The sequence below is a fragment of the Tupaia chinensis genome, unplaced genomic scaffold (genome assembly GCF_000334495.1).
Source record: "Tupaia chinensis unplaced genomic scaffold, TupChi_1.0 Scaffold000315_1, whole genome shotgun sequence".
Classification (NCBI taxonomy): domain Eukaryota; kingdom Metazoa; phylum Chordata; class Mammalia; order Scandentia; family Tupaiidae; genus Tupaia; species Tupaia belangeri.
Window position 1 is genome coordinate 3,142,490 of NW_006159808.1, and position 15,326 is coordinate 3,157,815.

At 49.7% G+C, this 15,326-nt stretch overlaps 1 protein-coding gene across 3 annotated transcripts in view; it reads left to right on the forward strand.

Moving 5' to 3' along the window:
- The window catches only part of NPNT (nephronectin), a 68,720-nt gene extending 53,710 nt beyond the window's left edge, over positions 1-15,010 (forward strand). For all 3 annotated transcript variants that reach the window (XM_014588870.2, XM_014588869.2, XM_014588871.2), the window contains 4 exons: positions 3,327-3,413; positions 3,833-3,931; positions 11,059-11,309; positions 12,922-15,010. In XM_014588870.2, coding sequence (XP_014444356.1) covers positions 3,327-3,413; positions 3,833-3,931; positions 11,059-11,309; positions 12,922-13,017 — 533 coding nt within the window. In that variant the 3' untranslated portion in view covers positions 13,018-15,010. The remainder of the gene's footprint in view (positions 1-3,326; positions 3,414-3,832; positions 3,932-11,058; positions 11,310-12,921) is intronic.
- The last annotated feature ends 316 nt before the right edge of the window (positions 15,011-15,326 follow it).

The window sequence follows — 15,326 nt, forward strand, 5'->3', positions numbered from 1 at the left end:
CTAATTCCTCAGTACATGAGCTCAGAGAGCTCTTTAGTTATTTAGGATTTTGTTCATCATTAAAATTTTTCTTTTCACAGAAATTTACAGTATTAAAATAGAGAATTACAAAGGACAAAGTGAATAAAAAAGTGGGAAAAAATCATTTATTTCCAATACTTAAACTGCCACTACTAGTGTATTGATATATTGGTGTATTTCTTCTCCTTTTCTGGCTTTTTGGGTGGTTGGTTGGTTTTCTTGTACATAATTCAGATTATAGGCTAATGCTGCTTGAGTGACCTTTTCTCCGGCTTATTTCACTGAGTGTCTTCATAAACTGTGAAATACGGAGGGTGTGCAGTGAACCTTCCTCCCACACTGCGGCGGGACGCTCTGGCCCCATCCTGGAGAGCGTTGAGGAGGGAGCATTGGTTGCATCACTGGGCAGGGTTGAGGCGTGGAGATCCTAAGGTTGAGGACAACCTTCAGTCTCCCGTTCGTGCAGTGCTTCCCAGTGGACACCGTGAAGTGGGGACATGGTCACCCACCGCTAACTTAGATAGTTCCTGGAAACCCAGTACCTGAAGTTGTTTTACAGTCTATTTCACTCCGGATAGAGTGTGTGTTCACATGTGAGAGATACAGAGACAGAGACACACAGAGAAGGAAGCGCCCTCAGCAGGGGCTCGTCTCACTGCAGCCCCTTGCCCAGCCCTCCTGCCCGTGGGGTCCCGGCACATGTGCATACGCTTGGCACATTTTCAGGCTGACCCAGGGATCAGAACCCGTGCTCAGCGTGTGGCTTCCAGCACTGCAGTTCTGTTTGCTACAAACTGAGCCTCCAGGTGGGCCTGCCCAGGGTACTGATGAGCCTCTGAGGCGTTGCAAGCTGAGAGGTGACGCCTTCTTTGGGCTGCAGCTTTCCAAACAGTGACCTTGTCCCTTCCTCTCTCTTCGTTCTCCTTACATGCCACGTTCTCCATTTCCCCTGTGCCAGGAAACCTTGGTGTGACACTGCTCGCTATCTGACTCCTTCACCTGGGAACAGGGGGTGGACTGTGCTTCTGCAGAATCGAGCTGTTTCATTTCTGAGAAAATTGTTATACGTTACAACAAAAGAAGGGGACAAATGCACAATTGTTCCTGGAGTTTTTCTAACTTTCTCTGTGTCGTGAAAAGTAAAGCAAGCTGGCCTACGATTTTGTAATATTTCTAGAAAATAACACAGGCATTCCCCTACTCACAGCCTCAGATTGAAGAAAGGGAAGCCGGGATTGGGTGGCACTGCTGTCTGTCAGTCACTGGGGTGTGAGGGAGATGGGTTGCCGTGGCCTACGGCACCTGTGATCAGGTAAGTCCCTGGAACCTGTTTGTTGACTCACTTCTTCCCTCCCGCTAGGTATGTGTGAGTGCGTGTTAGAGAGGGGAATAGGCGTCATTCACTATTTTGATTTTTGAAACAGAAAGATAAAAAACTCAGAGCTTAAAACAATTAGTACTGAAATTGTGGGACTGTTAATTAAAAAATATTCTTGCTCAAAATAATAGGAACCTCACTGAAAAAAGAACCTTTGACTTCGGTCTGTTTTGTGTTGTTCCACATCTTTTACTCCCCACCTTATAAAAACAGAGCTAATTAACCGAAGTCTGGCACAGAGAGGGGAGTACTTCTGGCCTCTGGCCAAGAATCTCATCCCTCCGGCACCCAAGCATTCCTCGAGCCCAGCCCTGTTACTCCACATAACATCTTCTGGCATTTCCCCCTTCCTAGTCCTTATCGAAATTGAGGATTACAACATTCATTCACCTCCGTGCTTGTCTCTGCTTCCCACTGGCATCGAGGTGTAAAAGCCAGTGCAGGTTGGGCTCTCCCGCGCCTTCAGCCCGGGTCCGTGGTACCTGCCACAGTGCTTGGTGTCTGGTGGCGATCAACTATACGTTGAATGAATAAATGATTTAAATGAATCAGTTATTTTAAAAAGTGGATTCTTAAGCTGTCCTGTCACTAGTGTCATTTGAAGGAAAGTGTTGACCATGAGCATGGCTCCCAACGGTATCTTTCATTCACTCAGTAAGCATTTACCGAGTGTCACCAGGTCAAGCTGTGGACGTGTCACATGAATAAGAGGGATGGGCACCCTCTGGCACCTCAGAGACTCACAGGGGGGGCAGAAACACCAGTGTGTAAATCTCTGCTGCTGTTTACGAACGCGTGTAACAGGCGTGTCGACACGTGCTGTTGGAGTCCAGGGGAAGGACTTAACGCTGCCCAGGGCAGGCTGTTTCCACGGGGGCAGTGATATTTAGGCTGGGCCTGGAAGGAAGAGGGAAGCCTGGCAGTTCCCTCAGCAGTAAAGTCAGCGTCTGGGTTGGGGAGGGAAGATGAATGACGTGTCTGGACGGTGTTGCATTAGCTGGGTGGACTGCAAACGCTGCTGCAGACCTTGGGATTGATCTGCAAGGCGCCAGGTCCCCTGCGTGAGCAAGGGGGGCTTTGGAAGGGCATGTGTGGGAGGGCAGGCTGTGCGGAGCTCTCCGGAGGGTCGGGGGAGTCAGGGGCGTCGGGTCGTGATTAGAAACCCAGCGCTTTCTGCACTTGAAGCCTTTCCAGGTCAATGGCCTACAAGTCCGTAAGTACATATCTTTATAGAGATGAGTTTGGGACTTTCATAAAGGTGAATATCGTAAGTACATATCTTTATAGAGATGAGTTTGGGGCTTTAATAAAGGTGAATATTATGCTAGGCGTGGGCCGGTCTTTTATTTTGTATTTTCCAGATGAAGACTTTTTAAATTTATTTCCAGGTTGAATTTCAGAAACTTTGAAAACCATTTATTGGGTCAGATCTATAGGCTAGTGGTTAAGAGAGCTAGATCCCACATGGCCAAACACAGGGTTCAAATCCTGGCCCTGGAGACTTAAAAAACATACCAGATGCAAATGTATGTATGCCTGGAATTGCAAAAGGAGGGAGAAATGGAGGAGAAGGGATTGCGGCATAGCCACGCCCCACTGGGTGGGGTGCTTTCCCCCCATCTCTCTTCTCCCTGTCTCTCTGTCTCCTTCTGGTGACTGCACACGCCCTCTTGCAATATAAATGAATAAATGAATGAATGAATGCTAACTCTTTGCTTCCTCTCTCAGCATATAGCATATAATTTTTTAAAAATGAGCTTTATAAATTGTGCCCCAATAAATAAATAAGCCACTGCAGAACATACTTCACGTGAAATGTAATGAAATCTGAAATGCCAGGTCTGCTCCCTCGGCCCCCTGTTGAAGGAAATGCCTCTTCATCAGTACTCCGTGAAAAACCAGTTGACCCCAGTCCCGTCTCTTGCAGTTCCACGGCAGCCTTCCAACGACTTGTTTGAAACATTCGAGATTGAAAGAGGAGTCAGCGCGGACGACGAGGCGAGGGATGACCCAGGTAGACGCTGCGTTGTGGTGGCGGTTTCCCCTTTCTCTGTTTCATGAGGATAACTTTTAAATTCGCATTCGGGGAAATCGCACATCTTTTCTTTACAGTTCAGTTTCTCTTTAGTTAAATCGATGGAACAAAAATAATTATGAATCAGCATTTTCTTCTACGAAGTATATTAAAGTAGCTTTAAACCCTGGGAAGGAACCCGTGTTTATGGAGGACGATGTGACACGGTCGTAGTCCGGCAGCACCTGCATGTTCTGTTTTTACAGCCGACCGTGGTGCTGACAGAGGTCGACGCGAATTCCTCTCATCGCGTGGAAGGAGGTTCTGCTGGGACAGTGAAGTGGGGACTGGGGAGAGTCCGTGCTCATGCCCCCGTCTGCAAACTTGAGGGTGGTTTCTCTCTGGCTGTTTCCCCACAGGTGTTCTGGTGCACAGCTGCAATTTTGACCATGGACTTTGTGGCTGGGTCAGGGAAAAGGACAGTGGCCTGCACTGGGAGCCGATCAGGGACCCGGCAGGTAAACCCCCGCCCCACTCCTCCTGGTGCACACTGAGTGTGAGCCCTGCTGAAGACCCTGGTCCTGCACCTCAGCGCGTAGTTACGTCTCTGTGTCTCTGCTCACTCCCCAGGAAGGGGGAGGTGGGGGACAAGGTCACTGCCTAGGAAGAGGAGAATGGGGAGACAGGGTCATTCCTGGTGCTTATATCCCATCTCTCTAGGTGAGCTAAAGTTGTCAGCTATCAACCAGCATTTTATTTTGGGAGACAGGACATTAATTAAAAAGGTCAGCTAATTTCTCTCAGAAGGCTTGGCAAATAAAACATTTATATTCATTCCAGTTTATAATTTTCAAGTTACTTTTAGTGCCCCATTTCCAGGAATTAAAAGGTAGTATAGTGGTGTGTCTGCCGTGGTAGTAGGCCCTGGTTCTTTTCTGTTGATGTCCCTTTTTTCTTCTTTCCTTTTTTTTTTTTTCGAGAGGTTTTCGCTATAGGGCACGTGCGCTCGCCAGACAGACAGAGAGAGACATAGAGACAGAAAGCAAGAAATCACCCCCCAGGGGGATGGTCACGCCGCAATCCCTTCTCCTCCATTCTCCTCTCGGGATCTTGGGCACGCACACACACGCGCCTGGTGTGAGTTTTAAGCCACCGGGTCCGGGACGTGAACCGCGTTCGACTATGTGGGAGTCCAGCGACATAGCCATTACACTAACTGCTGGTTCCCCCTTTTTTCTTTTCATTCCTTTTCTTTCCTTTCCTATTCTTTTCTTTTGTTTTCTTTTCTTTTTTCTTTTTCCTTTACTTTCTTTTTCTTTCCTCTTCTTTTCTTTCTTCTTTCCTTTTTTTTTCTTCTTTTTTTTCCCCTCTCTCTTCTTTCTTCTTTCTTCTTTCTGATTATTGTTTAACATAGTAAGAGACAGTGGAAACTTCTATAAAGTTGTGATTATCTCTGAAAAAAGTTTCACTCTACGCTAGCCAGTGGCATGGTAGTTAGGGTGGTTGGCCCAAATCTCAGACTTGGCAGGTTGAGAAACATGGCTGGCGTTTGCACATCCAGAACCCCCGAAAGAGGGAGAGATACAGGAAGAGGGATTGCAGTGTGACTGTTCCCCTCAGGCAGGTGCTTCCTCCCTCTCTCTGTCTCTCTCCGGCTTTTGGCAAATTAAAAATAATAATAATAATCGATTCTAACTTGGATGCTGGAGAAAATATAAATAACCAATGCTTATTCCATAAGAGGAGTTATTAGAAAGGTGGACTTATGAAGGTATGATAGTAGAGAGGATAAGTATCGCTCCAGAAACACTAAGGGAGGGGAGAGGGTGGGAGAGGCAAAGGGGAGAAACACTGAACAGACAAAAAAAATGTAAAGTTCTCTGTTAAAAAGTAGCTCTGGGGACCAGCAGTTAGCGTAATGGCTATGTCGCTGGACTCCCATGTAGTCGACCGCAGTTCGTGTCCCGGACCCGGTGGCTTAAAACTCATGCCGGGCACATGTGCGTGCGTGCCCAAGATCCTGAGAGGAGAATGGAGGAGAAGGGATTGCGGCGTGGCCATCCCCCGTGGGGGGTGATTTCTCGCTTTCTGTCTCTCTGTCTCTCTCTGTCTGGTGAGCACACGCGCCCTATTGCAAAAACCTCTCCCAAAAGAAAAAAGCTCTGTAAATTTTGCTTTACAAAAATTTTTAAAAATTAATAAAAATTAAGAAAAGAAAGGTGGATTTAGACATAGCCCCTTAGGAAATTAGCAGACTTTTAAAATGCACCTGTTCCCATTCAAATTTCGGTAGTTGACATTTGAAAGAAGATTCACTTTCTAGATTCAGGAATGAAAGCTGCATAATGCTGGTTTTTCCCCTTTATTGGTGGGACCAACCTACTGAGAAGGTGAGAAATTAAGTTTCTCTTTTCCTTTTTATATTCCTGATTCTAGATTCTGAAAGTAAAAAAATATAAGAAGTGAAAGTCGCTATTATTATTTTTTAATTTTAAAGACCTAGTTTTAAATGCCGTACCATATATTGCCCCCCCCCCACACACACACATAAACAGAGTACAAAATACACAGAAGTTAGACTGGTTTTTCTGAAACCTCAGCATGAATATGGTTCAGCTAGGGCCTTGTGAAGATGCAGATTTTATGGCTTTCCGGCAGCCTCCTAAGGGGATCCAAGTTTTTGACAACAGCTTGGATGTACTGGATACTGAGCCTGGACATGGAAGACCAATGGCTCAAACTGTGGCTGATGATTGACTCAAAGCTGGAGAGGAAAGTGACGGTGTTGAGGACACGGCCAGCATCCAGATTGGATTAGACTCATGGGTCACAGTCAGGGCGAAATCTAATGGGGACCGATGCTAGATACGGCTCCTGGTCTGGAGACCAGCCACGCAGCTGCGGCGAGGAAGGGGTGACTCAGCGCTGAGCATGAACAGCTTTGGACTTTGTGCACCGTGAAATCCGTGTGAGTGAATCCTGTGAGGTTGCTGCTAAAAATGGCCATTTCCATAGAACATGAACTTTCCCAGGATGGAAAAATCCACTTCGGTTAAGTAGTTAATCCACTGGTCAGGGCGCTTTCCATCTCAGAACAGAGTTAACTGAGTCACTCGGAAGAGAATGACTGTCTGGAAAGAAGTCTCGAAACCTCTGAAAAGCAGGTGAAGAGGCCAAAGTGTGTAGCCTGGAGAAGAAATACTGGAGCAGGCTACTTGACAGATAATGAACCAGGATGAGAGCTGTTTCTCCACACAGAGATGAGAAGTAAAGTCACAGAGTGAAAACGGCAGGAGCTTGACTTGGGTTCCTTCTCCAGTAGGCTTTCCAAGCGCCTGAAGGAGAAGGCAGACTGACAGGGAAGAGGGTGGCTGGTGAAGTTCGGCAAGGTGTGGTCCAAGGGTTTAGAGCATTGTGTCAGGATTGGGTTCGGAACACTTAAACCAGCCTGAAAAGCCTCTGATTCAGAGTGGAATGCCCCAGATAATCCCAAGGGGATTTATGAGTGGTGTTCTAGCTTGGAAAAAGGATGGGAGAGGAAGGGCTGGAACGCACAGCCTGCGTCAGGGTGGAATCTCAGATTTGCACCGGGACCGGGAGGGGAATCCCAGCCTCACACTGATGGGAAGAGACAAAGGCTTACTCTTCCTGCCCGATTTTCTTCTAAGGAAGTACACATGGACTTGTGTGTGTATGTGGGCAGCATGTACAAAGGCCAGAGAAGAAGACAGGTTACTTAATAGGTAACTTCTGTGTAATCCAATTACCAGGCTAACCGTCTGTCTACTTGTATCCAGATAATAACTTTGATAAATGTTCTACATTTTTCTAGAAAAATGCATCATGACTTTCCTGATGACCCAGTATGGTTGGATTTTGAGTTATGACTGATTTATAATGGTGTGCAGTTCTTATCCAACTTTGAGATCTGCAATATATATTTAAGTTTACTATAGGGGTGTGTGCTCACCAGAGACACAGAGATGGGTAGAGAGAAAGAGAGAAAGCACCCCTTAGGTGGGAGGTGACCATACTGCAATCCCTTCTCCATTCTGTTGGGATCTTGGGCATATGTGCCCAGTGTGTTTTTCAAGCTGCCTGGTCTGGGACTCAAACTGTGTAGTTGGCCATATGGGATCCAGCTGTCTTAACCCCCATGCTACCGGCCGACCCACAGATTTGCAAATATTCTTATTTGCTAATATTTCTAAGAAAACCCTCTATTAAATGGGCTCACAACCTTGAGAAACAGTTGCAAACAAATTTGTTTACTAACTGCCTTTCCTGGTGCTACCAAATAGGTTTGTATTTTATTTTTAAATTTATTTATTTTTCTCCTTTAATCACATTCAATCTTAAACTGAATGCTGAGGTGTGAAATTAATACATTCTTCTAAGAAATGGAAAGTTGTGCTGCTGACGGATGTGATGTGCTGGAGGCGTGTGGCCATGGCCCTGAGGACACACCCTGCTCTTGGAGATGTCAAGGCTAGACCTGGGGCCCTTTCCCAGAACCCTGGTCTCTGGAGGACAAGGGTTACAGGCAGCTGACTCAGCGCTCTGTCTGCCACTGATGGCCGTAAGGAATTTACTTAAATGCGTAAGAAGAATGCCAGCGAGTACACACGAGTGTGTCCTGCAGCATTAAAAACATGATTTTGAAATGCACGCAAGTGGAAAAATAAATCAACGAATGCAAAGCCCCTATCTTCCCAGATCCCGTTCACCCTCCCCAGAGGCAGCTGGTTTCTTGGTTATCTTCCCAGAGCTGTATTTTTGCACACAGTGGCACCCTCTCCTGCATCCTGCCTTGTCACCTAAGGATACTATCTGAAGTGTGAGCATGAAGACTGTGGACTTTGAAGCCAGAATGTTTGAGCTAAAACCCAGACTTGCTGTCTAGCAGCTTTGATCTTGAGCAAGTTCCTGAAAAGGGGGTAGCCAGCAGTATCTACCAGAGGTGTGGAGAGCGTTGTCACAGTGCCTGGCCAAGTCCCCACTACACGGGCGAGCACCATTGGTGACGGTGCCCTTTCCCACTGCATGGGACTCCTCTTACTAACGGCCGCTTCCCCCTGCTCACTGGGTGCACAGGACACCTCTTACTAACGGCCGCTTCCCCCCGCTCACCGGGTGTACAGGACACCTCATACTAATGGCCGATTTCCCCCACTCACCAGGTGCACAGGACACCTCTTACTAACGACTGCTTCACCCCTGCTCACCGGGTGTACAGGACACCTCTTACTAACGGCGCTGCCCCCTGCTCACTGGGTCTCAGGATACTTAAACCTGCTTTCCCTGACAGTTGTGTCCAGCTTCAGTTCAGACCACTGTGTGGATGCCCCGTACATCTGTTCTCTCATAGGTGTCTGGGTGTATCTGTAGAATAAACCCCCAGGTGTGAAACTACGAGGTCAACAGGAAATCCGTACTTTGCATTTTGGTAGATGTTAAATTGTCCTTCATAAAAGTCATAGCAGTTTACGCTCCCCTCTAACCATATCTGAGAAGCATTTCCAACACAGATATCATAAAACTATTTTTTAAAAAATTTTGCTGGGACCAGCAGATGGTGTAACAGCTATGTCGCTGGGCTGCCATGTAATCTATTGCTGGGAGAGTCCCAGACCTGGTGGCTTAAACTCACACTGGGCGCGCGTGTGTGCATGCATGAGTGCCCAAGATCCCAAGAGGAGAATGGAGGAGAAGGGATTGCGGCGTGGCCATCCCCTCTGCGGGGTGATTTCTTGCTTTCTGTCTCTCTGTCTCTCTCTGTCTTTCTGGCGAGTGCACACGCCCTGTAGTAAAAACCTAAACACAAAAAAAGGGAAAGAAAATTAGAGTTTGAAATGCGTGTACAGAGGATTATTGGTATCTTTCACTAGACGCCTTGGTTTGGCTGTCGTGTTTGCTGGCAGCTCCTGGGGGAATGATACAAGATACATTCTGCAGGGACTTAAGCTAACTCTTGTTTTCTGGAAATCGTGGGGTCATGAGCTCACCTCTTCGCCTTAGCCAGCAAGCCTGTGATGACCAAAGCTGACTTACGAGAGACATTGAAGATCCGTGCAACTGAAACATTGCTGGTATCACTGGAGGGTGGGTTGGGGGCGATAGAAATTGTGCGTTTTTTGAAGTGAGTCAGGTACATGAGACAGGACTTACTTTCCTGCAGAATTTTGTTGTGTTCTCAGACTACATTCGTTTATTCAACAAATGACCTTAAACACCCACCGTCCGCTGGGAGTACTACTGTAACAGGAAGGGTCGGGCAGGATGGGGGCTGTCTCTGCGTGTCCCCTGCCTTGTGGGGAGCAGTCGCCATGCTGAGGAACAAACCCCTGTGAGCTCTAGTGCAGAGCGGTGTGCTAGAGGGGACCTGCACAGGAGGCCCTGAGTCCTGTGTCTTTGCCAGCTCCGTGAGGAACTTGCCGGCTCAGCCACCGACTGGTCAGGGCCACAGGCGGGGCCCCCCCCCCCCCCCCATGCAGACACCTGTGCTCGGCCTTGCGGTCACACCTCCCTGCGGCCAAGTCCCTGTGGAAGCTCGTGGTCTTTCAGCTGGTTGAGATGCGGTAGCCCGAGGCCAATCATTTGGTCACGGATTGGGTTTCAAAATCCTATCTGCAGCTCTCCCGAGGACAGCAGCCCCTGCTCTCACTGCTTCTTCAACATTGTTTTTTTTCTTTTTTTTTTTTGGAGAGGTTTTTGGGATAGGGCGCATGCACTCGCCAGAGAGACAGAGACAGAGAGCGAGAAATCACCCCCCAGGGGGGATGGCCACACCGCAATCCCTTCTCCTCCATTCTCCTCTCGGGATCTTGGGCACGCATGCACACGCGCCTGGCGTGAGTTTTAAGCCACTGGGTCTGGGACGCAACTGCGGTCGACTACATGGGAGTCCAGCGACATAGCCATTACTAACTGCTGGTCCCCCTTGAACATTGTTTTTAAGTTGCAGTTTCCCTGGCAACAGAAAGAAGCGAACTGTAGCCCCAGGGACTTGAAGATGTCACGGTGGTGACCTGGCTCCAGTGAAAGTTTTTGTCACTACTTTGTGTCCATGTGTACATAAGAGAATAGATGTGTAAAACAATACTACAGATTTGTTTTCATATGAAAATGTAAAACTACTTATCTCCAAACAAGTAGCGGTGCTCTGAGACCACGTGGGGGGAGGGGCGGTTTCCAGAACACTGCCTCCTGGGGTAGGCTTACACCCACCATGAGCAGCCCAGAAAACCTGACTTTTAAAAGACCCTTCTGTGGTTAGAGATTTTAAAAAGGTGGAGGGGAGAGACTAAACAGGTGCTCTTAAATCGCGAGACTTTAGTTACTACGCAGGAGATCCTGGAAATCCAGGGTCAGCCCCCGCGCCGGCCTGGCAGCACTGTCTGTGTGTCCGAGCGTCCACACCCTCTGGGAGCACCGTGGGGTGGGATGGCTGATTACCCTGCGTCCTGGGCTAGCTTCCACCCTTCCCGAGGAAGTGAGCGAGTGGATTGCGCCATCTCAAACCAAAGCATTTAAGGCAGGCATAAAAACCCGCAGCTCTTTGAGTGAGTGCCGGCGGAGGTTCACCCACACCCCACAGCGGTCGCTCTGTGCCCGGGCCGGCGCCCCCAGCCTCCTTTCGTTGCAGGTGGGCAGTACCTGACGGTGGCGGCCAAGGCCCCCGGGGGCAAAGCAGCTCGCCTGGTGCTACCTCTCGGCCACCTCATGCAAGCAGGCGACCTGTGCCTGTCGTTCAGGCACAAGGTGGCCGGGCCGCGCTCCGGCACGCTGCAGGTGTTGGTGCGACGGCCCGGCGCCCACGGAGCAGCCCTGTGGGGCCGGAGCGGCGGCCACGCGAGGCACACGCAGATCACCTTGCGCGGGGCCGACGTCAGGAGCGTAAGTAGATCGGCAGGGCGGGGGGCGGCCCCTGGCTCAGCGTGGACACCCACGGCCTGCCCTCCGCACGCTTCACGCTTGGCGCACCCCTCTGCGTCTGTGAGCCCTTCCACGGCTCCCCAGTCCTGCACTGCGACCCATCACCACCACCCGCCCACCGTGCCAAGGCCGCTGAGGGTTGGTGGGTCAGATTGCCAGAAGGCTTGTTTGCTTGCTCTAGAGTCAGAGATGCAGAAAGCGCCACCACTGGGGTGTGGTCACTGCAATCCCCTCTGCCCCGTTTCTCTGTCCTGTTGGGACTTGGGGCACAGGAGCACATTGGCTTGGTATATTTCTCAAGCCACCCATGCTTGGATTAAAACTGTGGTCAGCCACATGCATCTGGTTCCCTTAACTGGTAGCCCCGAGGGTCGGCCCAAGACCCACTATTATTTTTTTAAAGAATTACTTATTTTTCACTTATCATTATTATTTTTGTTAAATTCGCTACAGGGCACGTGTACTCATCAGAGAGAGAGAGTGAGAGAGTGAGAAAGCAAGCCACCAGGCCCAGGACTCAAACCACAGTTGACCACATAGGAGTCTAGCACGCTAACCACTGTGCCACCTGCTGCCCCCACCCAGTATTTTTTTAATATGTTTTTAAAATTTAACTTATTTATTTATTCATTTATTTTAATTTGACCAGAGAGGCACTGAGTGAGAAAGAGAGAGAAAGTGAGAGAGCAAGCAAGCCACCTGGTCTGGGACTCAAACCACAGTTGACCATCGACTACGTGGGAGTCCAGCGACATAGCCATTACGCTAACTGCTGGTTCCACCCAGTATTTTTATTGAAAAAAAAATTGTATGGAGAAATAAAACAATTTAATTGTTTCACTTCATAGCATTGGAAGGTCCTTCCTGTTTTAAAGAGAGCAGGGGACTGGCAGGTGTGGTGGCTCAGGGCTGGACTCCCATGTGGCCGGCTGCCATTCCAGCCCCAGACCTGGCCGCTTGCTTTCTCACTTTCCCTCTCTGTCCTTCTCTGACTCTGTCCCTCTCTGGTCAAATTTAAATAAATAAATAAAGTTAAAAATCATGCTTTAAAAAAAGCAAGCAGGGATGCTTGATGGAAGGTCAAATTCGAGAACAGTGGACGTTTCTGCCTTTTTGCTGGAGTTCAACAGTGTGATGGCTGGGGGGTCCGGTTCTGGTCCATTTGCGGCTTTACTGCTGTCTTAGCCAGAAGGGGGACCAAGAAACGTCTCCGCGGGCTGCGGCTCACAACCTTCCGGATCTTTGCCTCTTGCTCTCTGCACGTTTCCGGTCCCTCCCTCTTGTCTTCCCCCGGCCTTGGCCATCTTTGACAAACGTGTGCACTCTGGAAACTTCCTGCCTTGAACTCGTGGGTGGCTTACCCGGGCGTTTTCCAGAGTCCCTACTCCGGGTGACGCGCTGTCCGCCCAGGTCACGTGCTTCCGTGCCTGCCGAGGTAAGCCGGGGCAGGCCGGGACGCTGTCCACGGTGTACCGGGACCAGGACGCCCAGCTCCGGGACGGGCTGCCTTGGTCTTGCCTGACCCGGCGGCCCTGGATGGGGCGGAGCCATGACAGGTGCGCTCTCTCTCCAGGTCACCTTCAAGGGCGAGAAGGGGCGCGGGCCCGCTGGGGAGATCGGCCTGGACGACGTGAGCTTGAGGAAAGGCCGCTGCGCGGAGGGGCGCTGAGAGCTCCAGCCCGCCGGACCCACCTGCTCCCTCGTCCAACCCTCCCTGCCCTTCTCAGCCTCCTCGCCAGGCCCAGGAGAGTGGCCAGGAGGTCCGGGCAGCCGCCACGTCCGCTGGCCCACTTCTGTGCCATCCCAGTGGACAGTGACACCCAGAGGCACCTGAGGACGTTAAGCCACCCTCGGATGTCACCTGACCACCCATGTCCCTTTTATGAAGGCTTCGGCATGTCACCATCATCCTGATGGCTGGGCGCTCCTCAGAGCAAACTGTGGGAGCAAATTATGGGACAGATTTTCAGAGAGCTGTGCACGTGGCCGTTCTCTGGTCTGTTCCGTGTTCCCAGCAGCAGCGACCTCCCCGGGATGCTGTGTACGCGTGCACGTGACGTCAGCTCCCCGTGTTAATTCTGGCCTGCCCGGCACTCCGCTGGTGCTGCTGTTCACTTTATCAAAGAAGGGCGTGTAACATAGCGAGGTGCATATATTCTCGTTCCCTGAACTTCCCTTTCGGTCTGGTTAGGTAGAGTGGGCACGTGGCCCTCCTAGTGGTATCGTGTTTGTGTCCACGTGATATTACGTATTTATGTGGTCCTGACGGTTACAGACTCTAGGCGCAAGGCAAAAAGCAGCTTGTGGTCTCTCGAGTTGAAACATCCATAGCAAAACATCACCCAGTCCTGTGACCTTACCGTGGCAGCCAGAGGACGCAGCAGAGGTTTCCGGTGGTGGTGACTTTATAAATGGCCTCGAGTTTGATCTTTACTAAGGATAGTAAGCCATTTAGGGCAGTGAAGCTGCAGGAACTCTGTCACGTGGAGAACTCACCGTTTCAGGTCGTTCAGGACTGACAGCCTTCACTACTGCAGTGGCATGGCTCCCTGGCCATCGGTAAGGAGCTTTTTGTGGTTCTGGTTGTTTCGGAGAAAGGGTTTTGTTTAGGGTAGCAGGTGAGAGGAAGCCCAGGGGACGCACCACCAGGACAGCCTTCATAGGAAGTTTTAGATGGGCTTCTCTACAGCGTCAGGGCTCCTGACCACACTCTTAGAGGGGCTGGGGAGCCAGCCTGTGCTCGGGCCTGGGGGCGCTGGAATGGGGCTCACCTGGGGGGGGGGGCAGGATGAGATTAGAATTCCAAGGTCCGCGGACTTCCCCGCATCACCTACCTTTATATTCTAAAGTATATACCTTTTAAAAGGCAAACTCTGAGGTTTTTCTTTTTTTCTGATTTAAGTAGTCAAACTCTTTTCTGCCGTTTTTGCCAGCAGTCACAAAGGTGTGTAAAGGGTCGGGGGAGAGGGGAGCTCTCTAAAGAAACATTACGGGAACCGGGGTTTTTCAGCCCGAAGGGAAGGGAAGGCACCCGTGGTGTTCGTGTGTGTGAGGGCCGGTGCAGCGAGATCAGTGACCAGCTGTTCTCCGTGGGCACTGAGGACAGCCAGGAAGCAGGCCAGCGTTAGGGCGTGAGGGAGCAGTTCCTGGCAGGAACCGTTGTTAAATTAGAATCCTTTATAAAAAAGGAGAGAGAAGTGTGAAAATCTCTCCCTCCCCCCATCTTGACTTTATAAAAAGTATCTATAAATGTTGATGTATTCCAAAATAGGTAAAGGTATTACCTACAAGTCAAGTGACGAATTATGAAACTTCTCCAAAGACGTTTCTTCCCTTTTCTAGCATGCCACGAGATTCCCAGAACGAGGTCATCTGGACCAGGCTCTAATTTAGGCATCTCCCTCTTGGTCGTCTGACAGAGAGGGCTCAAAGGGGAAGAGCCCCCAGATGCTGAGCTCGCTAAATTGCCTCTCCCTGATGGCAAGCCTCGCAGTATTGAAGCAAAAAGCATTAAACAACAAAAATCTATTTATTCCAAAAAGAGTGTGAGGAACAGATATTAATAGTCTTAACATCTTAGCAATGACCTGATGTTGTGGCTCTTTACATATTTTTTTTTCTTGCTAAAGAGAGCAACCTTTCACTACCCAGTGGATGATGTTTTGGATTTTTAGAAGAGACCCTAGCAAGGCAATGGCTTGCAGAGGGATTTTTATCTGGCGTGTTCTCTCTGCTTTCTGTGGGAGAGGTTGACTTGGCTACGGAGAAAGCCTGTCACGTCAAACCCTTCTCGCCCGTGCCCTCCCCTCATCACTTCTGTCCAGTTCCTCTGATGCTCAGAACTTCCCAAGTTCCACAAAACAATGCTTTTTTGAACAATAGTGCAACAGGGGATCACTCGTCATTTAACGCGGTAGAGGCGGCGTTGGAGGGAAATGTCAGCGAGCCTTTGTCAGAGGCAGGAAGTGTGGCCTTCCA